Genomic DNA, 25,677 nt, shown 5'->3' on the forward strand with positions numbered 1-25,677 from the left:
GGGGATGCTTCTTAATGGGAGGGGGATGTCACTCTGGTGCACAATAGTATCTTCCTTCTCTACTTTGTAAACCACTGACTGATTCCACCACACCTGGCGTTCTGATGATATAGTTATTTACTGTTCACTAGTTATTCACTGGTCACACATTAGGCTTATCTCTTCAACTACATCACAGCTTTTTAATGGACAGGAACTATTCCTCAGACATATGTTGAAAAGTTTTCTCTGTTCCTAGCATAAAGTTGAGCACTTAAGAAAAACGGTATACTTATTAAACTGAACCGAAAGTCTGTTCCTGAGGATGAATGAATTCGAGGAGAAGCTTGTAAAGCACCTGTTACATGTGGAGTCTTAACATGAAAAACTCACTGGAGCTCTGTGGTTCCTTGGTTCCCGGGCATAGGAAAGCTCATAGATTTCATCCTCAGTGTAGTAGAGATCCAGGGATAGCTGTGGATCAAAGCAGAACAGGGTTCATTGCTAAGATGCTGTTTGCCTCTCCCACGGCTGATGGTTCTTTCTTGGATTATCCTTGCCAGTAGTTTACTCTTTTAGGCTCTAAACAGTTTGTTTTTAAAATTCACAAAACAGGTATAACACCTACTACTGCAATAGGGCAAGCATTACTTCTTTCTCATTAAAATGTTTTTAAATTTTAGACATATCTCAGGATGCTCTCTTTTTAACTATGATTTAAATCTAAGCCTCTATATAGAGCTTAGGCCAAAGGCCTTGTCTGGACAGATGACCAATACATCACTTGTTCTCTCTCAAAGCAGAAAGATGATCTAAAAGGATGGTGTGTATGGTCTGAGACTATTAAATTTGAGTCCAACAATAAAATTCAGTTTAAATGGTAAGACATATTCATTGCTATTAAGAGTTAATGAGTCTGGGTGCATGGTGGCTCATGCTTGTATTCCCAGCATTTTGGGAGGCCAAGGCAGGTGGACTGCTGGAGCTCAGGAGTTTGAGACCAGCCTCGGCAACATGGCAAAACCCTGTCTCTACAAAAAATACAAAAGTTAGCCGGACGTGGTGGCGTGTGCCTGTGGTCCCAGCTACTCAGGAGGCTGAGGTGGGAGGATGGCTTGGACCTAGAAGGCAGAGGTTGCAGTGAGCTGAGATTGCACCACTGCACTCCAGTCTAGTTGATAGAGCCAGACCTTGTCTCCAAAAAAAAAAAAAAAAAAAGAGTTAATGAGTTTCATATATCTTAGAACTATAAAATTTTAGGAGAGAAGTCCTTAGGAATAATCTTATTCTTAACCTTGAGTCTATGGATAGGCTTCAAGGAGTTCAGAACTTGAAATTACATGCATATTTAAAAATATATGGCTTATGGGCCGGGCAAAGTGACTCACGCCTATAATTCCAGCACTTTGGGAGGCCGAGGTGGATGGATCATGAGGTCAAGAGATCGAGACCATCCTGGCCAACACGGTGAAACCCCATATCTACTAAAAATACAAAAAATTAGCCGGGCGTGGTGGCAGGCGCCTGTAGTCTCAGCTACTCGGGAGGCTGAGGCAGGAGAATGGCAGGAACCTGGGAGGCAGAGCTTGCAGTGAGCTGAGACGGCGTCACTGCACTCCAGCCTGGGCAACAGAGCGAGACTCGGTCTCAAAAAAAAAAAAAAAAAAAATATATATATATATATAAATATATAATGTATAAATAATATATAAATATATAAATTCATATATATATTATATAAATATATATTTATATTATATATTATTTATACATTATATATTTATATTTTTATATATATTTATAAATATATATATGGCTTATGTACATTTTTCTGGGAAGAAGGGTCACAGCTTTCATCACAAGATTTATAATCCAAAGAATGTTAAGGTTCAGTGCATGTTTTTACAAATGATGTCTGAGGCACAGACTTGCCAAGGTCACCTGGCTAATAAGTGAAAGGACTAGGATCACACACCAGCTGATGTGAAGCCCAGGGTTCTATCACAATGCTGCTGTGAGGCAGAAAGAGGTTATGATCATTATTCTACTCCCCAAAACAGCAGGTTAAAAACTGTATAACTAGAACTGGAAGAGAAGTTAGAAGTCATCCCAGAGACTAATCCCTCTGAGAGGAATCTTGGAGGGTTATATGTCCACAGTCACACAGCTGGTGACCTACAGAACTGCAGGTCTGGAAGGGAGTTCATCTGATCTCACCCCATACTCAAGATGCAAATCCTGGTCTCCCACACCACTGACAAGTGTTCATTTACCCTTCGCTTGAATATCTCCAAGAGCAAAGATCTAAGCCAGGAACCAAAGAATAACTCTGGGTGTTTTTTGTTTTTTCACTTACTGCCTGCCCTTTTTATGAGAGCACATTCATTCTCTTCATCTTTTACGAAGACTTGTATCCCAATTTGCCATCAGCTCCTCCCAGAGAGCTTAGGACTGCTTTTGTAGGGGTAGTGAAACAGTCCTAGAAGTCTGAAGGGCACAGCCTCTAGAGTCCCAGCACCTGGGTCTGAATCAAGCCTCTGCTACTTAATAATGTGTGGTCTTCTGGCAAGGTGGATCTTTGTGCCTTAGTATCCCTATCTATATGTTGGAGAGAATAATAGTACCTGCTTCATAGAGTGAGGATTAATAGCTAATATTTGGTAAGGTGTACAGAATGGCACCTGGCACGGAGAAAGTGCTTAGTAATTGTTCTCCTGTGTGAACCTCACCGTCAGCAAGTGTACCAAGTCCTTGTTGGCCTCCAAGGGTGGGGCCACCTCTTGCAGCTGGACCAATTCACTGATATGATTGTACAGGGCCAGTAGCTTGTGGACGTTCACTTTCCCGTCCTCCAGGTAGTCAGGCATGGCTTCGTACAGGGAGATGAGGTCCTTGAGATGCACACCCAGAATGGGGATCTTGAAGTCGGTGCACTCTCCATAGGCTCGCCGATAATTGTCATAGTTTCTGGAGGAGGACAGCAGCTCAGTCATCTCACCGAGAACCTACAAAGCAGAACAGACCAATCACAGGTACCCGCTAGGTAGTGTGTATTGTCCGTAATGACCACCTTGCATATTTGCATCGCCTGCCGTGATCTCATCCCATCCAGAATTTGTTGAGCAGGGGGTTATTCATGTAAACGGTACAGATTATGACTCCCCAATTAAAACCTCAGCTATGTCAAATATCACAGAATATATTTACAAACACAAGATATGATTGAATCTATTATATTACTTAAACATTATAAATGGGGGTTTTATCATTTTTATTTTAAAATGTCTTTCTTTTCAAAAATAAGGACCTGATACAAAAATTTAAAAGGTGCAAGAATATATAGTGAACACTATCCCTCTAACTCCTGTCCCCAAGCCATGTGATTACTTTCCTTGGTGTCTTCTTAATGCTTCCAGAGACACTGCATTGATTAACAGTTGAAATGTGATGTCAGGAAATGTTGCTGGCACGGGGAAGAGCATGTGTTTTAAGAGTGGAGCTTCAGTAGTCTATTGTGTGTTATCCTCTATGAGGTGCTCGGTGGGCCTTTCAGGATTCTCAGAATGGGCCTATGACTAGAAAGCAAGTGACATTCCATTCACAGACTAAAACCTTGAACTAAAAACCTGAATAGACCAGATCAATTCCGAGCAAAGGACAGGAGAGAGGACACTAGAGGTTACACCCTGCTTCAACCCTGGAAGTGGGAACGGCTGCTCACCAGCACAGAAAGGGAGCAGCCAGATCTGGTTTTCTTTTCAATCACATGTCATTCAAGTCAGCAAGCAGTTCACAGAATCCATCCCCCACGAGTGATAACCAGCTTTCTCAGCAGCAAAGACGTGAAGTGACTGTCTGCCAATCATGTTATCATACAACATAAGGAGTCCTCTCTTATTCTTAGGGGGATACAGTCCAAGATGCCTAATTGATGCCTGAAACAGTGCATAGTAACAAACCCGATTGCTGTCAAGTGGAACACATTTCTGTTCATGTTTTCCACCCACGAATGTAATGCCATTCCCATCATGCACTGTGGCCATAACTTTTGCAGTTTGAAGTACAAAAGAGAAACTAGAATGAACTTCTTTCCTTTTTCACAATTTCATAGATGAAATTCCTTCTTTCTTAGATCTTAGCAACCTCAGCATATGATTTTTTTCTTTCCTTATTAAGTAAAGAACTTACAGGAAACACTTTAGGGCTGCTCTCTGGTATATCCAAATTGCCAACATCATTACTCTTGCATCATTACATTACAACATCATTACTGTGGGGCCATTAGTAAATAAAGTGAGAGTTACTTGAACACAAGCACTGCAATACCATGACAGTCAATCTGATGACCGAGATGGCTACTTAGTGACTGATACGAAGGAGTCACAGAAAGGATGGAGTGGGATGGCTTAAGATTTCATCATGCTACTCAGCACAGCATGCATTTTTAAACTTATGAATTGGCCAGGCGTGGTGGTTCATGCCTGTAATCCCAGCACTTTGGGGGACCGAGGTAGACGGATCACCTGAGGTCCGAAGTTCAAGACCAGCCTGGCTAACATGGTGAAACTCCGTCTCTACTAAAAACACAAAATTAGCAGGGCGTGGTGGTGCACACCTGTAGTCCTCGCTACTTGGGAGGCCGAGGCAGGAGGATTGCTTGAACCTGGGAGGTGGAGATTGCAGTGAGCCGAGACTGCGCCACTGCACTGCAGCCTGGGCAACAGAATGAGACTGTCTCAATCAGTCAATCAATCAATAAAATAAAACTTATGAATTGTTTATTTCTGGGATTTTCCATTAAATTTTTTTTGGACTGCAGTTGACCTCAGGTAACTGAAACTACAGAAGACAAAACCTCAGATAAGGTGGGACTACTGTAACCCTTTTAGACACAGTGCCCAAACTTAATAAAATTGTGGCCTACAAAATACCATTTCTCCACAATGAAGAGCTTGGAGTTCTTGGAGTCAGACCCCTTCAAATCACTGGGAGATAGCAAGAGAGCTTCCTCCTCATAAACCTCCACCAACGGTGCAGGGGAGCCCCAGGCATGGAAGGGGCTCCCACGACAAGAGTGTAACAGCAAAAATGATAGAGATACTTTTATTCCCCTCCGAAGGTGAAATCAACAACTTGGGGACTCTTGCTTCAACCCTGGACTTACTAATTCACTATGCAGACCACCCTGAGGGTCAAGTAGCTACTACAGGAAGCACTGCTGTGGGGGACGCCAAGCAGAAGAGCAGCAAGCTCTCTCTTGTAAGCTAAACTGACTTGAAGGCTTCTTTTTTTTTTTTTAATTTATTATTATTATACTTTAAGTTGTAGGGTACATGTGCATAACGTGCAGGTTTGTTACATATGTATACTTGTGCCATGTTGGTGTGCTGCACCCATCAACTCGTCATTTACATCAGGTATAACTCCCAATGCAATCCCTCCCCCCTCCCCCCTCCCCATGATAGGCCCCGGTGTGTGATGTTCCCCTTCCTGAGTCCAAGTGATCTCATTGTTCAGTTCCCACCTATGAGTGAGAACATGCGGTGTTTGGTTTTCTGTTCTTGCGATAGTTTGCTAAGAATGATGGTTTCCAGCTGCATCCATGTCCCTACAAAGGACACAAACTCATCCTTTTTGATGGCTGCATAGTATTCCATGGTGTATATGTGCCACATTTTCTTAATCCAATCTGTCACTGATGGACATTTGGGTTGATTCCAAGTCTTTGCTATTGTGAATAGTGCTGCAATCTCTGTGACTGTTTCTCTCTGTCACCTCTGAGGCACGGGCAATCTTTTCAACTGCTGCGCCTGGTTTCAGCAGAACTGTTAAGGAATGAAGAGGTGACTAAAGACGATGCCCTTCTGATCAGACCACTGGGGAGTGGGGGGCCTCCCCAGAGGCCCAGCACTGTGAGAACAGATGAAAGACTCCCCAAAAGGGAGCTGAACACCTGGGAAAAACAGCTAGGGCAATGAGCTCAGGTATCTCTCCCTAAAAAGAGAGTTCCTCTTCATGCCAGTTTGGAAAGATCGGGGCTTGAGTATAGATAGTAAGGTCCTTTTACATGAGATGAAAGTGCTCAAAGAGCAGACGTTCTCTAACCCATGCCATACATTTATATCCTCAGTATATCACAGTGGTTTATATTTATAACAGCAGCTCCAGCTGGGCTCAGTGGCTCATGCCTGTAATCCCAATACTTTAGGAGGCTGAGATGGGAGGATCGCTTGAGGCCAAGAGTTGGAGACGAGCCTAGGCAACATAGGGAGACCTTATCTCTACAAAAATTAAAAAAAATAGCTGGGCATAATGGTGCACACCTATAGTCCTAGCTACTTGGTAGGCTGAGGTGGGAGGATCGCTTGAGCCTAGGAGTTTGAGATTGCAGTGAGCTATGATCATGCCAGCCTGCGCTCCAGCCTGGGTGACAGAGCAAGACCCTGTTTCTGTAAAAAAGAGAAACAAGCAAAACAGCCTTATGTCATAAAAGATTAAAGTATATTCTGTAAAATCTAATAATGTAGGAAAATGCACAGGACATTTAAGAAAAATATTCATTAATAAAACATTATATATTACAAAATGGTATCTGAAGAACTCATATCCAATTATCTGCTAAAATTCAACTATCCAGAATGTCATTCTCTAAGGGTTCTGGATAGCTAGGTTTTTAACATATCACTACATAACTACACTCAATGTGCGAACTGACCTATAGTCAACCGAACCACAATTCTCTTTGAGAACACATTTTAGAGCAAAGAGCTGCAGTGAGGGAATCTGTCAAAGATGGTAACTGAATATTCAGTGGCCTATGCCCATGGGAAGAGGCACGCATTGTTTCAACTGGTCCAGCAGGAACATTTGCAGTGACACTGTCTGAGGCCAGACAAAATCACAGTTACTCTAAAAAATGTGACTTCTCCATCCTATGGATTTCCTTAAGGTTTGACTCCCTGCTGCTTAGCCTGGTTGACAAGGGATGGTGTGGTTTGGAAATGCTCTCTGGGCTCTCCCCACAAGGAGAAAATGTTGGCACACGTCCTGAGAATGCTGCTAAGGGTCCCAGAGAAGACAGTAGCACTGACCTTATTGATTTCATGTGGGACATGCGAACTTGTCTCCTTGAGCCTCGAGATTGAGCTGTGACACAGCCCACCTATCACAGCCATCAGCGTATTGAAGTTCTGTAGTTGGTGGAGCTTCTGTGACACAGAAGACAGATGACAGCAGAGTCACTGTACATGTCAGTTACATGGGGAGCTTAGAGGCTGCCTCTTATCTCTGTGCCATGAGTCTCCCTTACACTGGCTGAAGACTAGTTATGAGGCATTGCAATTCCCTGTCCATGTCTCCCCTTCTTCTTAATTCGGACTGGTGGATTCCAAATCTGGGAGGTGTTACATCTCTCTCCTTTTGTTGTAGCTGATCTGTGGACCACCTTCTAGGTCAGTGCTTTCTTAGAATCACCTAAAGTATTGGTTTAACACAATGGTTTCTGGACCAAACCCAGACATTCTGATTACCTGGATCTGGGGTTAGGCTTGGAGATCTGTACTTTTAATATGCCTTTAGTTAATATCAGAGCAGGTGATCCAAGGTCAGGGCTGTTGACTTTGAGAAACACTGATCTAGACCATCCAGAGTTGGAGAAAGATATTATTAAGTATAATCTTTTATTTATTCCAAATTTACCAGACTTTTATTTTTGAGGGTAAGGACTTTGTCTTATTTTCCCATGCAATGCCAGTGCCTATGTAGGACAGTAACTGGGACAGAGAAGCTAGAATCTCTGGGGAACTTCAAATATGGGTTCATAGTACCTGTTTTCCTCTTATAAAATGCCCCTCAAACATTAAATGCAGCCATTCAGCACGGCATGGGCTCAAAGACCTAAGAATTCAGGCTGGTCCAGCTCCAGTAAATCTTGGAACTGCCCTTTCCTTTGCCATGTGGGCCAGACTCGGGAAAATAACGTAGGCTGGTAAACATCTTTTGAAAAATGTTAAAGATCTAAACAGATCCCAAACTGGATCCTGACCCCTGATATGGCCTGTATGGCCCCTTCCCCTCCACACTGTCCTTGTATGGAAGAATAGACAAATCACCAGATCTAGATGGGGTTGAAGACACACAAACCTCCCCACCCCCCACCATGGTTCAGGAGGGAAAAAAACAGCTCTAATAGGCTAAGCTGGAGGAAAAGGGGATAGAAGGTGTACCTCATAGCCCAAGCCAAAAGTCTCAAACCAGTGATTCACCTGAGCCACCTGGATGAACTTGATGAAGACTTCCGCTCGGAGCTGCGGGGTGGGGCGGCTGAGAACCATCAGCTGTACCCACTGGGAGATGCCGTTGCACAGAGCAATAGATCTCTCCATGGTGGGGTTTTCCTTCACACAGCTATTTACAAGGTAATTCTGATAATCAGAGAACTGCAGGAAAAGAAAAAAGAAAAAAAAAAAACTATCAGTACTGTACTCTGGTATTCCAGAAGATTTAAGGGACAAGTCAGGTCTGCTCAGTTGATGGCTGGGAACTGCCATGGAACAGAGGAGCTCCTGGCCCTTTTCTACAGCATCTTGGCCACCTGCCAACAAGCATGGTGGGAGGAAAATCTTTCTTATTCTACCCACAGTGTGATCTCTGCATCGAAAGTTATTAGGAATAAGTGGATGTGTAGACACATTAGTTAATCCAAATACTGTATTTCATTAGATATTATTACCGACTGTTCTAAATTCTAAAGAATACAGTACAGAATAAAGATCAGTATTGCTGCAAAGGTGAAGGGAATAAAAGGTAATTCCCCTGACAAAAACAAATCTCTCTTTCCCCAGCTGTTTTCTTACCTTAAAAATGTGATCATAAAATCTGCCCTATCTAGGACATAGAATTGTTACGAAGATCAAAGAAGATAATGTGTGAAAGCTTTAACTTTTTAAAGTGCTACATATATGTAAGGTTGCGCTAGTGGAGTAGTTATGAATCTCATGCTAATACAAGCCTGTTTGTATTTCCTTCTCACCAACTTGAGCAGAGGCAAATGGAGTACCTAAAACGTGGTTAGCTATATGTTCGCTGACCATGGTTTCCCAACTTGACAATAGCATTGACTATAGTTGGCAATGAAACAGCATGTGTAAAACTGGAAATGTCCCTGAAGATCTAGTCTAAGTGATGTTTGTAGCTGTTGTGTCCCTATCACAAAGAATCCCTCTGCTCAAATTTTATAACCAAGAGGGAGGCACAGTCTGTTTTGTTCTTCTTCAACATTCCTATGGAAGTCTTTGGTGCTTTTCCCCAATTACTTCCAACTCTTCCCTTTGAAAGAAGGTGTGACCATATGACATAGTTCAGCCAGCAGAACGTTGAGTGGAAGCGATGTAACTTTGGAGGGAAAGATGTAAGAGCCAGTGAATGGTCTGCCTTGTTGCCTTCCCACTGCTGCAGAGATCTTGGAAATTCCTGGCAAGATGAAGCCTCCGTCATCTGGGTTCCTGGGGAACTCTGATCAGCCTCTGCTGACCCATGTTAGACATGCAGTGTGAGTGAAAAATAAACTTTTGCTTAGTTAAGCCATTGAGATTGTGCAGGAGGTGGGTGGGTGGGGGCTTGTTACTACAGTACACCTTAGTTCTGCCTAAGTAGTAAATATATAGATGAGAAGAAGTCACAACCCAAATAAAATAGTTGCAAATGAACTGAGCCCCATTTTACTGTGCTATAGCTGCTGATGGGTGGAAAGCCTATGAGTAGGACCAAAATCGCTCCTTAAGAGAGATATATAAAGCAAACATCTTACTGGTTCTAAAAGAAAGTAGCTACAACTTATTGAATACATATATTTTGAAAATATTCATTCAATTAATATAGTCCAGTGGATACATTTAATATATCCCTCCCACTATAAATGTAACATTAAATCCACTTGTTTTTTTTTTTGTTTTTACCAATGGGAAATTAGTTTTTATTTTTATTTTTTATTTTTATTTATTATTATTATACTTTAAGTTCTAGGGTACATGTGCATAACGTGCAGGTTTGTTACATATGTATACTTGTGCCATGTTGCTCTGCTGCACCCATCAACTCGTCAGCACCCATCAACTCGTCATTTACATCAGGTATAACTCCCAATGCAATCCCTCCCCCCTCCCCCCTCCCCCCTCCCCATGATAGGCCCCGGTGTGTGATGTTCCCCTTCCCGAGTCCAAGTCCAAGTGATCTCATTGTTCAGTTCCCACCTATGAATGAGAACAAAAGAATTATCCCAGTAACATCCTCACTACCCCTAAAGTTTTATAATAAACAGAAGATATCAAATGCCTTTCAATTCGCAGCAGAGATAAATTGCCCTCCAACCTCATGTTGGAGAGAAAACTTGTGTTTGGTAAAACTGTTCAGCACTGTACAGGAAAAACAAAAAATCCCTGAAATAGTCTTCTATGAAGAAGGGACCTTGCCAGTCAAAAGAAATGAAGGTTGAAACTGATGTTTTTACTTGCAAATAGAACACTGCTGAACCCCTGGGGACACGGGCTGGGATTCCTTGTTCTGCACTGATTTTTCACTTCTGCCTCCACTGATGTGAGCACTGGCATCAAGCAGCCATCCTGCAGGCCTGACCAAGCAGCCTGCCAGTCTGACCCCTGCAGAGCTCAGATTTCCTGTGTGATAAATGGCTTTTTTCAGTTGCTCTCAGCTTTGACTGCTGTCCTTCCCCCTGACAGGGGAGGCACTGCCAAATGGGAACTCCCCAGGCAGAGCCTTTCAATTTGGGTCTGGGGTACTGAGGGCTGCAGAGAATGGAGAGTTAATGCTTGGAGAAGTTATTTCCAAATGGAAGCTGGGAGCTTCCTGACTGACTGGCCAAACAGCTGTGTGAAAACAGAAGGGATGTCAACATTATGAATGAAAATGTAAACTCTCCTTTGTAACCTGGTCTGCAGGTCTCCTTCCAGACACAGCTGAGCTCAATAAATTGGTGGTGACCGACCGAGAGAGGCATGTGGTCCTAGCCTCAGCTCTGACTGTAATCAGCTGTGTCGACCTTGTTCAGGTCAGCCCTCTGGGCCTCCATTCCCTCACCAGAATGCCAGTCATTTTAATAAATGGACCCAGCAACTAGGTGGTCTCTATTTTTAGCACGAAGGTGAAGACTGTACCTGTTGGTAGGGTTAGGGGCTAAGTGGAATAAGGGTTTCATTTCTCAGGAAAGCATATTGGCCAGTGAGGGTCTGTTGGCATCTGACACATTGACAAGTTCTCTTATACGGAACTAACGTTCTTTGGGATCACATATGGAGTTTCAAGGATTGCAGTGAGGACAGGACGCACCTGTGTGCTCTTCCTGTTCCTGATGATCAACTGAAACCTCTCTTCCTTTGACTCTGCTTAGTTACCCCAATCGAAAGGTTAGGGGGTCAGCACAGCTTAGCTTCTAGAATCACAGTGACTTCTGGGCCAGCACCACTTCAAGGATTTAGGTATGTTCTGGGCTAGGCCAGTAGAATCTATTTTGGGATTTCTCAGAGCCATTCAAAGCTTACCCCAGAATGAATTCAAACTCTGAGAGGACATATCCTTTCCCCACCCCCTGCGCTCCCCCCCACTTTTTTTGAGGAAGATTAAAAAAAGAGTTATTGAAGCCTAATGATTATCAGGGGTATGAGAGGAGGGGAGGGGGAAGAGAGGGAGAGAGGGATAGAGGGAGAGAGGGGGAGGGGGGGGAGAAGGGGAGAGGGGGAGAGAGAGAGAGAGAGAGAGAGAGAGAGAGAGAGAGAGAGAGTGAGTGTGTGTGTGTGTATGTGTGATGTGTGCCCACAGTATGGTAACTTGAGTGAGTGGTGGGATGGTATGGGTGGGGGCATGGAAGAAGGGTGATGGGAGAAGCACAGGAGTCACAACCAAAGGAATTCAGACGGTACTGATTTTTCCAGACTCTATGATATCTGGCAGGAAAGCCCGCCACTACTGAGGGGGCCTCTAAGGTTATGAAGTGGATGGGCTGTTGAATTCTCATTTTATTTTCAGAAATACCCCAGGGAAGATTTTTCTCCCGCCCCTTGGGTACATACTGATATCCTTCGGAAGGACTTGAACTCCAGGTAGGTGAGGTGCTCGGATAGCTCTTCCGGTTCCAGATGGTCAAAGAGCAGGGAGACTTTCCGTTTCTTGCTGGTATTTGATTTTATCCTTTGAGTAAGTTTCCTGGACCAGTCACGGGCATTGCTTTTGTGGGTAAATGTGAAAGGGAGAAGACAGGGCAAAGGAATAAATCATTTTTTGCAAGTAAATCCGTTAACATTTTTCACAAGAATATACAAAACACCATTCGCTAACTTTCCTTGGCCAGAACAGTGCATTCACAGAGTTTCTCCAAATCAGTTTTTTTCCATGGCAGCAACCAAGAGGTCTTGCTGGTTTTCAGTGAGCCTTTTAAATGTGCAGCTGGGTACAGGATAAATGAGTTTACTTTAAGGCAGTGGGAAGGAAAGAGTCTCAGGTATCGGTCAGTTTCCTTGCCTTTGGTCCTGGCCCCGTTGTGTATCCTGTGGTATGTGTGCTCCCTCCATTCCACTTGTGTGTTCCTTCAATCTCATGTGAATGACAGGGACTCTCTATCTGTTTGGAAATTCCAAGGTAGTGAGACAGTTTTCATGCCAGGAAGAGCTCAAAGAACCACAGCGAGAAGATGTCATAGAGGGAATCAGGTGTAGAAACACGTGGTCACTCTTGGCAGAGTTGTGTCATTCTCCTCAAATGTCCTCAGCTACTGAAATGATCAAGGAAGCCTAGCTGACCCTAGAGTGCTCCCTGCCCCCATTATTTTCTTGTAATCAACCCATGCATTTCTTATTCAGTTTCCTTCACTAAACAAGCAAAGGGAAGTGGCCCCATTTTGAAAGACAGCAGGTTGCCTGTCTTTTCCAAACTGCGATTCCTGGGAACCTTGTCTCTTGATAAAAGGGTTCTGTAGTTAGTGAGCTTGGGAAGTGCTATAAATTTTGTAGCCTCTTTGACCAGTGAGCATATTACACACGCTGAAAAGTACTGCAAAAGGAAAGTTCATAACTCATGATTCCTCAATTATATCTGGCCAAGTAATATCCCACAGACAAATAATTCCTACAGAATATACTGTGGAAAATTTTGCTCAAGAAAAGTCAGCTAGGAAATATTGGGACAGGGAGACCTGGGGTTGAGAATTGCCCTGGGCTCTAATTTCATCTTTAAAATGAAGAAACTATTGAATAATCTCTTATCTTTCAAGTTGTGTAATTTTCAGCAGAGAAGTACAGAGAATCCAAACTGATAAACGGACTTATTTGGGGCTCTGAAATATAATCTTGAAATCATTTCTGCGTGGCTATCGTGCATCACGGACAGGGCCTCAGAGGCTAGCTGATGCTCTGTCACTAGCTTCACTAGCTGGACCCCGGAGGAGTCACATTCTTGCTGAGCTTCAATTTCCCAGTCAGAAAAATCAGGATGTTGGATGAAATGATCTCTAGAATATATTATCAGTCCTAGAAGTCTATTTCTCAGGGATTTGTACTATTTCAAAATAAAGCAGCCTCACTGTGAAAACCCTGGCACACAGTTCATACATTCCCCTCCCCCTAATTAGGAAAGGCACTCATTTTCCCAGAAGGGGGTCAGTCTTATAAATAAGAATTCCAAGGAATAATTTAAAACATTCCTGGGATCCCATCTGGCTCTGGAAGTCTGAAGTGTCTTTCATAGACATCCATACATGTTAGAAGCCCTCTCCTGAATGCATTTTTTTTTTTTTAGCAGTCCTGTCCCTATTTACAAGTTCAGGGGTGCCTCCTGCATTAAGTGTGAGTTCAGTCATTTGCACTTTCAGTTTCTCATGATCTGGATTAATTTTAGTCAATATCTTGCTACCTGATTTCTTTTTGACTGGGACTTACTTTTTCTGCTCTTGGATATAAGTCACCTAGTGCTTTATCACTGTGCAGCTTCTCTGCTTTTCTGTTAAATGCCAAGCCTTCACTTTGGTGAGGCAATTTGAACCTGCCTATGTGAGGGGCTTCTCAGAGTGGCGAAAGAGAGCAGCAGTCACCGCTGGGGGTCAGAAGCCTAGCAAGCAACTGGGATTATATTACAGGAAGGAGGTGGTTTAGAAAGATGAGTCAAACCCTGACACTCACATTTGAGTTGTGTCAATCAGGCGGCAGTGTAACTCCTCACCCTTAGCTTTCACCAGTTCCTGAAACTCCTCCATAGTGTCTGTCAAGCTGGCATCCATTTTAAACATGACCCAGAATTCTGTTATCCAATACCTACAAGAAGGGGGTTAAAAAACACAATCCAAAACTGATACCTAGGGCTCACAATGTGTTGGGTTCACAAAGGAATCTACTGCCACAAAGAGAACTCAGAAAAAGGCAAAGTCTGATTCATCTACTAGTATACTGAAGGAGCTGGGGTGGGAGCAGGGAAGGAAGAAATCTATTCATTGAAAACCTTCTGTCCCTCCACACAAATGCTGTGGTAGGGTAAGGCATATCACAATCAAAGGAGCCATGACAAAGATTCAGGCGCAATCATGTGGGTCAGAGATAATTACAAAGGACAGAACTACAGATAAACCAAATGTCCCAAATGAGGCAATCTATTCATAGGTTATGCTTTATCATATTCGAATATTACATGGCTATTAAAAAGAATGTTTACAAAAAGTGTTTAATGACGAGAAGATTCTCATGCTATAAAGTTAAGTGAAAACTAGAGGATATAAAGCCGTATATATATTTTCATCTCAAAAAATTGGCATGAAAACAAGACAAAGGAAATATACCAAAATAGGTAACTAGATATGAGTGATCATTATTATAGTTACATTCTTTTCTACATTTTAAAAAATGTTCTATAATAAGCTATATTACTTGTATAATTAAGAATAAAAGTAAAGAAAATGACAGACCTTTAATTATTTCTCTGTTCCCTCCTTTATGTCATTTGATACCAAAGACTGAAAAAAGGTTGGTATAAAATAATGAAGCTCAGGTACATCAGAGAAAATTCACTGTTCTGAAGGACCACTCTCTTCCGTCTGTCCAAAGGTGTTCTATAGAGTCAGGAGAGGCAGGGAAGGTCCCTTGCTTCACCTGTCATTTCACCTTGCTCCACAAAATCTTGAAATACATAAAAAACATTACCTTACAAAATAGCAGATCTTCAGGCAAAGTCCTGGTGAATTCTTTGCCAAAGCATCCTTATAGGTAGGGCTGTGGTTAAGGGAAATGGAGGCCTCTGTTACAGAAATCAAACGACTTTCCATCTTTGGAAGTATTTGCTGAAACTACCTTCCAAAATATTTTTTCTAAAAAATGAAAATGTTGATGCTTTATCTTTCTGGCCAAAGGATAAAAGCCAACTTGATGTGTCCAGCTGTATACATATTATCGCCTAGAAAGGCGATTATGGTAATTTTCTCTCCAGCCCATGTCAACCTGGCTTACGGAAGGAGGCAGCAGCACCGCAGAACTGAGAAATGAATCGTGTAAAGAGGTCCCAGGACAGGTAACTTATAAGAAGTGAAGAAGGGGCAAATGACTCCTTGCCTGTGCTCAAAAAGCAGCCCCTATGAAGGACAAATGAAGCAGGAAAAAAGAAAAAACAGCAGCCCCATTTATCTTTTAAAATGTTTCTTTTAACTGATACACATGTATGCAGTGAATTCGAAGAGGAAGAAAGACATATTCAGATATGTCATGATAATGAAGAAAAATAATATGAAAGTTACAATATATACACCTAGAGGATGTCAGTAGACTGACCTCATAGATTGTAACAGCAAGACGGACAAACCGTGTGAAGAATCTGAAACAAAACTGGAGATCACCTTAAGGATCCTTTGCATTCTGAGCATTCTAAGAATATGAAAGAATAGCAAGATCTCATCAAGTTCACATATCTTTAAAGATAAATGGAAGAAAATATTCATTTATTTTAAGAGTCAAAGAAATGAGAACTCCAATGCCGTGATGAGCCTGAGTAGGTCCTGCCATTTCCCATCAACAGACTGAGGCATCAGGCTGTGTGGGCTGTGTGCCCGTAAAGGCCATGCCTTGTTTTCCTTCTAAAAACTGCATAATGACTACAATATAGGGTTCAGTGAATTCCAGCTGGGCCCATGAGAGGAATCCAGTGAACAACCCAGCAAAAATTTTAATGAACTGGGACAGGACTGGTCTTCCTTCTGTGGGTGTACGCATTTTAACCTTTGGAAAATTTAGAGTTAAATAAAAGTAAAAGAGAATGAAAATCGTAGTACTGATCTTTTTGGTTAGGAAGGAAATCTGTACATTTTGAAATTATAAATGCTTGTAATGTTTAAAAGCATATTAGAATGATAGCCTTGAAACTTCAATTTGCAATATATAATTAAGTTCTTCAGACTTGTGGTTTTAAATTGAAACCTTATTAAGTTTATGCATAGCTTTGGAACATCTAAGATAATGATAGCTTTACTGTTTATAAATTTAATCTATTAGAGTTTATAAGAAGATTATTTAGAATTCAGGGAGGTATCTGAAGCACTTAAAAATTATCTAAGATATAAAATGCAGAACGGTAGTTTAAAACCATTGGAAATATTTAATTAACATTATTGAAATTAACAAAACATTTTTCAAAGTCCCTTAAAAATGCTTGCTGAAACATGCTAGACTTATAGAAACAGTAAGATTTGCAAGCTAAACTTGAAACCCTAAACAAGAACTATGGTTATAAAATTTGTAATTTTAATAAAATGACTTCTAGTTTTAAAAATTACATTTTAATACATGTACTGCCTATAAAATCTGCCCTTTAGATCACAGCACCAAAACAAAAACCCGCAAAACCCTACATATCAACAAAGCTAATTGACATAAAAATAAGCGCAGGGAACTGGCAGACTTCATGATGTAGAAAAGTTTTTATGACTGCCTTTCTTTGGGTTGGGTGGGAAGGTAGAAGTGAGAATGAGATGGCTTTATGTTTCTTTAGGCCACATCACTGAGAAAATGCATCACTTCAATGCAGAGAGATTCAGGCATAAGGCACATAGATAAATACCTCTCAGATTCTATATTTTTATCGTTTGTTCTACTTGTTGAAATTTTTATTCTTCCATTTTAAAGGGGAAGGCACAATAACCACACTTCTGTTTTAAAGCTAAGTAGATACATTAAATTGACATGGTGACTTTTACCGTATCATTCACCTTCTCCCAGTGGCTCCTTATCCTTTCCTTCAAAACTGTATTCTGACAGTGCACATTGGCTGCACGTTGGCTACACTGTGGCGCAGCATCAATGCTGTAAATCCAGTCAGTCTACATTTGAGTGCCGAGCCTGGGCACCATTCAGAATGCCATTCAGAGGTCCTTAGAGCCCCTATGCCATGGCAAAGGCTGCCCACCACGGGAGCAGGGCACCCTCTTTCTCACTTCATTCAGGAGCTGAAACAAACACCAGCACATGCAGGCTAAACAGTAAGCGGCTCAGGCACCTGCTGATCTTGGTCAGCTTCAATGTTTGCTGGAACGCTCAGACCCCAGACCTTTTTCTTCTCTTCATAGCTAGTACTATGGCTATAAAGTGCCAGTACAGTTCTGACTGTACTTTTCAGGCATCCAAACTATTCAAAGCATGTTTTCAAATTTATCCCCCTCTTCTTTTAACAACGGAAATCAGGAGACCATCTGAGCTTATTTAACTAAAAATTATATTACTTCCAGGTCAGAGAACAGGGAAACTAAGCGTAAAGAAAGAAAATAATTTTGCCTTCAGTGTTTAACCTGGCTTTCATTACAGGAGTATTATTTCATACTCTCAGAATCCCTTTCCCTACCCCAGGTTACACCTTTATCACACGTAAAAGTTCTTGTAAATATAAAAAGTATCCCAATGTTTGCACCCATAGTAATGCAACATTTATAGTGTCCTACCATGAAATAGCCACTAAACTAAGTTCTAGATACAAGATAAATAAACCTTGCTCCCTGTCCTTGAAAAACAGGGTCTCGCGGGGGAGATGACACACAAATAGGTAAGTTACGGTGTATGTACTTTTAAAATACAAAGATATATTTATATCTTGCTTAATTTGTAATTCAACCAACTTTTCAGTACCCTTGCAATCTTTTATATTATTAACCAAATTGAAATCACAGCAGCTAGACACAAAGGTTCTGCAGTTTACTTGAAACGGTCATCTACAAAGACCAGAGGACACAGGCATTACACTGCAAAACTTACGGACTGAAGTTTAGGGAGACAGATTCATTTAGCTAACAGAATAAATACACTTCCAGCGCAGACTACATCCAGGCCAGAGAGAGGAGACACACACTTTGACTTAAGCAATACAAAATGAAAATCAAAGGAATTAAACAGATTTGCAATCAAGAATACTACTTTAAAACACCAGAAGTATTTTTAAAAGGGGAGAAGGGCTGGAAAAGTCAGGAAAAGCTTCCCAGAAGGGTACTGAAAGAGCTTGCTAAAAAAAAGAGGGTAGAGAGGCTTTGAAGGCACAGGAATTATAAAAGGCCCCATTACAGCCAGTATGTTGAGAAGTTCAGTGAGGAAGGGACAGGGTTTCTCAGAGAGCTACGGAATGAAGCAGGAAAAACTCGCTGGGGACAGACTGAGGAGGCCCTTTTCCTGGCAAGCTAAGGAGCTGACATTAACTCCGTAGTCTGCAGAGGCTTAGAAGCAATGGCCTGCCCAATTTGCTTTGTAGGAAAGAATTTCAAGGGTAGCTACCATGAGGCAGGATAGGCGGACCATGTAGATACAAAGACTGGTATGGGACAGTGGTCCGGGAGAGGGACTGCGGAGACATGAACTAAGGCATGGTATAGGAATGGAGAACAGATAAGTCATTTCTGAAGTCAAAGGCCAGGATCAGGTGACAGACTGTAGGAGGTGAAAGCAGGGGAAAAATCAAGAGTGCTTCTGATGTTACTGGTTTAGGCAAGAATAGATACTAACACTGTTAACTGAAATTGACCATGAAAATACACTCGTGCTGCGTAACATTTTGGTCCATGACGGACCACATATATGACAGTGGTCCCATGAGATTAAAATGAAGCTGAAAAATTCCTGTTGCCTCGTCGTGTCTTCATAATCCTGACCCAATATAGGCCTAGGCTACTGTATTTGTGTCTTAGATTTTGACAACAAAGTTTAAAAAGTAAATAAACATTAAACATTTTTAAAACGAAAAAGCTGATAGAATATAAAGAAAATATTTTTGCACAGCTGTAGAGTGTGTAAAGTCAGTTTTTAAAATTAAGTTTATAAAGTCACAGTAAGCTAGATTATTATTGAAGAAAAGTATTTTTTATCAATTTAGTATAGCCTAAGTATACAGTGTTTATAAAATCTACCGTTGTGTACAGTAATGTCCTAGGCCTTCACATTCCCTCACCACTCACCCCTGACTACCCACAGCAACTTCCAGTCCTGCAGGCTCCATTCACGGTAAGTGCCCCCCATACATATCATTTTTTAATCTTTTATACCATATTTTTACTGTGCTTTTTCTATGTTTAGATACACACATACTTACCATCGTGCTACAACCACCTATAGTATGCAGTACAGTAACCTGCTGTACAGGTTTGTAGCCCAGGAGCAACAGGCTGTACCATCTAGCCTAGAAGTGTAGCAGGCTACGCCATCTAGGTTTGTGTAAGTACACCCTATGGTGTTCACACAATGACAAGGTTGCCCAATGATGTATTTCTCAGAATGTGGCCTAGTTAGGCAAAACAAGGCTGTACCAGTGTCAAAGGAGAATTAATGAGGTAGTGGCTGTGGGTGGGGACAGTGAGCTAATGAATATATTAAAGTCTTAAGTGTTAGCAGGACAAACTGGTATAAACCTAAGAAAAATGGTTTAGGTTAGATGGCTGGGCGCAGTGGCTCATGCCTGTAATCCCAGCACTTTGGGAGGCTGAGGTGGGAGGATGACTTGATGCCAGGAGTTTGAGACCAGACCAGGCAATAGAGTGAGACCCCTCTCCCCGCACCAATTTCCAAAAAAAAAAAAAAAGGAAAGGTTTAAGTTAGAGAAATGCAGACTTGAAAGTCACCATCAGCACAGAAGAATGGTGGAAACTGTGGTAGAAATTCTGGTGAGAAATCACCCACAGAAAGGAAGCTGAGTGAAAGGAAAACCAGGACATTATACCTACATGTAAGCAGAGCTCAAAGAAGCCTCTAGGTGAAAAGCTGGAGAAGGCACAACCCAAGAGGTGGGAAAGCCAGGAGGGTGCAGTTCCAGGAGCCTGGAGGGACAGCTGGGAGGAGAACGGGGTTGTCAGTCATGCCCAATGCTTCTGGGGGTCAATGGAAACAAGGATGAGAAAAAGCCATTGGGCTTTGCAGTTAGGAGGTTACTGGTGACATCAGAGGAAAGTTCAAATACCGGGGGCCAACTTAACACAGTTACGAAGTGAGGAGGACTAAAGAGATTGGAGATAGTGAGTGTAGACTATTTTAAGACGCTTTCACATCAAATTTTTAACCCTAACAATGAAATGAAGGGGAGGTAGGGTTAAGAGCTGATTTTTAGATGAGGAGACTTGAATGTGTTTTAGGCTAAGGGGCAGGTGCCATTGAAGAGGTAGAGTTTGAAAGTATAGGAGAGGCGATAGCTGGTGGAGTAAGATTCTATAAGAACCATGAGGGACCATGGGAAGGGGAGACGGGGATCTGCCCCACTGTGTAGGCACCCAGTAGTGCACTAAGGGCAGGAACCCCAAGGTACAATTTCTTTTTTTTTTTTTTGAGACAGAGCCTCACTTCATTGCCCAGGCTGGAGTGCAGTGGTGCAATCTCAGCTCACTGCAACCTCCACTTCCCAGGTTCAAGTGATTCTCCTGCCTCAGCCTCGTGAATAGCTGGAATTACAGGCATGTGTCACCACACCCGGCTAATTCTCATATTTTTAGTAAAGATGGGGTTTCACCATGTTGGCCAGGCTGGTCTCGAACTCCTGACCTCAAGTGATCTGCCCGCTTTGGCCTACCAAAGTGCTGCGATTACAGGTGAGTTACTGTGCCCAGCCACCCCAGGTACAATTTAGTCCCTAGGCCAACAAACAAGTTTTTAGGGAGGAGTATTTAATCACTGATATTGTTTATAATCACTGGTACATGAAGTTAATAAAAAGTAGACATTGAGTTGGTTTCATGATGGTTTAAAATTCTCTGCAGAAGAGGCACCCACTTATGACCTGCACCTCTTATTTACGTGCACTTCTCCCAATGCTCCCCCACTTTGTGTGCTACTGAAGAACACCTCCTTTGAGATGAGAGGTAGAGTCATGAATAGGCATAGAGAAGGGATTCAGTCCTGATGGTTTTTATCTTTTCTGTGTGCTGTAAGATGAAGCGTGGGGAGTTAGGAGAGTGAGAAAGTGTTAGAGCAGCTACAAGTCATGACACAGTACCAAGGACCTGAGCCTTGGGTGCTAAACGGTCTCACTCCGCCTACAACTCTTCTTCTGTGGGGGCTGCTGCTTACAGTGTCATCAGCAAGAAGGAGAAAGCAGGAGCTTTCTCCACCCTACTTGATTCATACCCCATAATAAGGTTAAAATCCAGCAGGTTTTTCTTGGCACAGTCAGTCCTCCTGCCTGAAGCAATAAGGCACCAGCAGATCCTCCAGACGCTGTGGCACTGGGAGTCTTTCTTCAGAATGTGGAGAAAGTTGAAGTATTGGACAGGAAAGCCAGAAAGAAATTTATCTTTGAGTCATGCTTGCACTTGTGTCAATCTGCACAGGACGAATGTCTATTTTGGACACTCTACAGACACAGTATTTTTTACTATTAAGAGACTGAAGATTGTGCTTGCATATTGATTTCTTTGACCATCCCCCAGAGCAATCAGCATCGACAACATTGCCCCACCCAACAGAGGTGACACGAACACACCCCCAACACATGCACCCATACCCCTGAAAGAACGTATGAACCTATTTGCCACTCAGGGTTATTTTAAACCAATAAAAATAAAAGCCTGCTTCGAATTTCAAGCTCTGTTTTGGGCGGATCCCATTTTGGGATTGCCAGCCTCTACGGTAAAGGATATAGGGTGACAACTTTTCGGAGCAGCTCTGCAGAGGAGATGATAATCCGATGCATGGTCAGGACGACTTGCAACAGGTGGTTCCTTCGACACAGGTTTCCATCCGCATCTGAAAATATAAACAGCAGCACCTGCATTAGGCCCTGGAAGGAAATTAGTCACCTGGTAGACACCTGCACACCCTCCGTGACTCAGGTGCAATCCTTCAGGCACGGTGATTTTCTTCCCTTGTCCCTGGCACCGCCCCCCTCTGTTTTTCTCATCCTCCCACTACATTCTCCCCTTGCAGAATGTCCATTGTGATGCTCATTAATTACCCCTTTCCCTCTCCACAGTGGTGAAATCGGGAAAGGGATAAAATCCGCATCAGCACACTTGAGTCTCACTGAAAGCAGAAGCAGATCCAGGTTTTGTGGGGCCTAAAGTTCATATAACTGGTCGGGGTGGGGGCAGGGAGAGACCTGTCTAAGGTCAAAGTGAGAAAAGTTGGTTTTTAATAGATTGCAGTTAAAATATCTTACCTTTACAAATTTTACAAAAACAAATGACCGTATGAATACACTTCTAGGGTCCTCCCATGGCCTAGGGAAGGGGCTCATGCAAGTGAGGGGCCCTGAAATATATGCTGCTCCAGTTTTATGGTTAATATGCCTCTGGATGGAAATAAAAGACTATGGGCAAACATTACATTTTAAGATTGCCAGTGGATTACAAGTACTCATGATGATTTGTATTAAAGAACATGGTTAGCCAGGTTTTCCAAATCCCAGCTGGCACCAAATAATCAGATGCATTTATACACTGGCATTGGGTAAAAAGATTCCCCTTGGAGCGGTTTTCAAAATCTTTTCAACATTTATGGCATGAAGTGTTAGGAGCTGTGCTGGTTATTCATTGCCAGGTCGATTCGTTCACCATGACAGCCCAGTCACTTGCGAGCTAGCTTCCAGTTGGGTTAGCCATTGGGAAGCACCAGCAAGACATGGGAGTGGAGGGAAGTCAGGATATTTGTTTTTCATTCTCTCTCTGCATTGACACCATTCCCCTGACAGTGACTACATATCTCTTCAATGAATGATCACGCTGGTTGGTCCTCCCTTCATGGCACCAGCTCTCATTGGATCTAATACTATTAATCTCCTTCGACCCACTGGCCCCAAGGGTGGTAATGACTTCTGACGGTTGATAGTTTCTGGGTACATCTCTTAATTCCACTCTCATCTCTGTAAGTAGCCCCTTCATTATAGTGTCTTCATTTATACAGACTGAATTCTGTTCCAGACTGGGAACTTCAGTTATTCAGGGCAAGAGTATCAAATGAAAGAATATACATGAATTTTGTCATCTGTATTACTCGTTAAAATACATGAGATTAAAGGGGTTATCATGTTCATTCTGCTTCAAGTGTACCAAATGGCAAATGAAGGACAGTGCTTTTGGGCTCAGGATTCAGAAGTCTTGGCTCCTCAAATGATGACCTGAAGTCATATCTCTTGAGAAAATATAAGTGGCTGGGCACAGTGGCTTACGCTTGTAATCCCAATGCTTTGGGAGGTCAAGGTGGGAGGATCGCTTGAGGTCAGGAGTTTGCGGGTGTAGTGAGCTATGATAACACCACTGCACTCCAGCCTGGGTGACAGAGCGTGAGGCCATCTCAATAATTTAAAAGCGTATATATTAAAATTAAACAACAAAATATATATACATATATGTAAACTGACAGTGTCTTTCATCTTCCCATCCCCAAATTCACCATTTCACTGGCACTCTGTTGCCGTTACCCCCGGCCCTCCTCTGTTAGCGTGGAAGGCCAACACTTTACTGTGCTCTAGGTCTCCCCCTTTCTCAAGGACATTGATCCTGCATTTGTCCATTTTCTCTCCCACAGCATCAACTTTTCTCTCTGTGGGTTTATTTCCACGGTCATTTAAATATGACTCTGCATCTCCAATTCAAAATCAAATAAAACAAAACAGAACCTTAAACTCTCATCCTCTCTAGCTACCTATTTCTCCATTCCCATTTTTAGCAAAACCTCACTGTTATCAGCTTCTTTTCTCCCATTCACTTTTCAATCATTCCATTTGACTTCTGTGTCCATTATTCCACTAAATCTTTTATTTTCGAAGTTACCGATCAGCTCCACACTGCCAAATCCAATAGTTACTCCTTGGTCCTTATCTCACTTTATGACTCAGTAGCATTCAACCCAACACAACCCAAGTTGATGATTCTCTTTCCTGGAACACTTTCTTCTCTTGGCTTCCATAACATCACACTCTCCCAGCCTCTCTCTCAGGCTCTTCTTCTGTCTCCTCTTTTTCTGCTGAGCTTTTAAATGTCAGCATGCTCTGTGGCTGAGTCCTCCTGCTGCTGCTTTTATTTATTGACAGTTTTTAAAATTTAAAACTTCTGAAATTTTAAATTAAAAATAAAACTTTCACTTCTTTATTCTAGATGAATTCATTTAGTCCCTTGGCTAAAATACCATCTATATGCTGATGACTGCCCAACTGGTATCTTCAGCCTTCACTACCCAGTTAGTATGTCTGGCAGCCTACCTGGCAAATCCCATTGAACGTCTAAGTTCAAACTTAACTCATTCAAACAAAATTCCCGACCTCTCCCTCCTCCGAGTTCACTGTTCCTCGCATCTTCCTCATCTCCAGAAACGGCACCACCAACCATCCTCTCAGTTACCCCAACTACAAACCTAGGCATTATCCTTCATTGCTCATGTTCCCTCACATCCGATCCATCAGGAAGTCTTGATTCTACCTCCAATATTTATCTCAAACCTGCTCATTTCTCTCCATCCTTGGCCTCACCCTAGTTGTAGCCACCATGATGCAATGACTTCATCGAACTCCTTGCTTCCGCTCTTGTCCACCTACAATCTATTCCCTATACAGCAGTCAGGACTGAGCTTCTAAAACCCATAAAGCAAGTCGTGTACTTAGTACACTTCAGTGGATTCCATTCCACTTGGAATAAAACAGACCCCTTCCTGTGGCCAAAAGAGCACTACATGTCCTGGCCTCTTTAAATACCATCCACTTCACTTCATACCACATTACTCCTCTCCACACGTCTAATTATACCTCGAACACTCCCAGCTTATTCCTACCTCAGGCTGTTTGCATTTGCTATTCTCTTCAATGTAGTCTTTCTTCCCTTGAATGACTGATGCCATTTTGGTCTTAGTTTTAATGTCACATCCTCAGAGAAGTCTTCTCTGAACTACCTAAGGTATTCCTTACCCTGCCTGAGTTTTCTCATAGCACTTATCATTATCTGAAGTTATCTGCTTAATTTATTTAATTTTTTAGTTTCTAAATCTCCAGTAGAATACAAGCTTCACGAGATGTGGGCCTTGTCCATTTTTCCCACAACTGTATTTCCAGGTCCTAGAATGGTACTGACACATGTCTCATTCAACATTTCTTGAGTAAATGAGTGAACTATGTCAAATAGGAAACACCTTAACTTTTTACATATATTTAGAAATTGAGTTTGCTTTTGTCATTACCTATTTCATTCGTGAAATATACACATTTATTTTCTTCTTG

General features: G+C 42.2%; 1 protein-coding gene across 5 annotated transcripts in view; it reads right to left on the reverse strand.

Annotated features, from left to right (window-relative positions):
• Positions 1–25,677, reverse strand: part of RASGRP1 (RAS guanyl releasing protein 1) — a 77,951-nt gene that overhangs the window by 17,045 nt on the left and 35,229 nt on the right. For all 5 annotated transcript variants that reach the window (XM_005559138.5, XM_045395272.3, XM_005559139.5 and 2 more), the window contains 8 exons: positions 22,112–22,217; positions 15,174–15,236; positions 14,163–14,294; positions 12,063–12,216; positions 8,244–8,417; positions 7,071–7,187; positions 2,709–2,984; positions 373–453 (listed from right to left, as the gene is read on the reverse strand). In XM_005559138.5, coding sequence (XP_005559195.3) covers positions 373–453; positions 2,709–2,984; positions 7,071–7,187; positions 8,244–8,417; positions 12,063–12,216; positions 14,163–14,294; positions 15,174–15,236; positions 22,112–22,217 — 1,103 coding nt within the window. The remainder of the gene's footprint in view (positions 1–372; positions 454–2,708; positions 2,985–7,070; positions 7,188–8,243; positions 8,418–12,062; positions 12,217–14,162; positions 14,295–15,173; positions 15,237–22,111; positions 22,218–25,677) is intronic.

Source organism: Macaca fascicularis, chromosome 7, assembly GCF_037993035.2.
Source record: "Macaca fascicularis isolate 582-1 chromosome 7, T2T-MFA8v1.1".
NCBI lineage: Eukaryota > Metazoa > Chordata > Mammalia > Primates > Cercopithecidae > Macaca > Macaca fascicularis.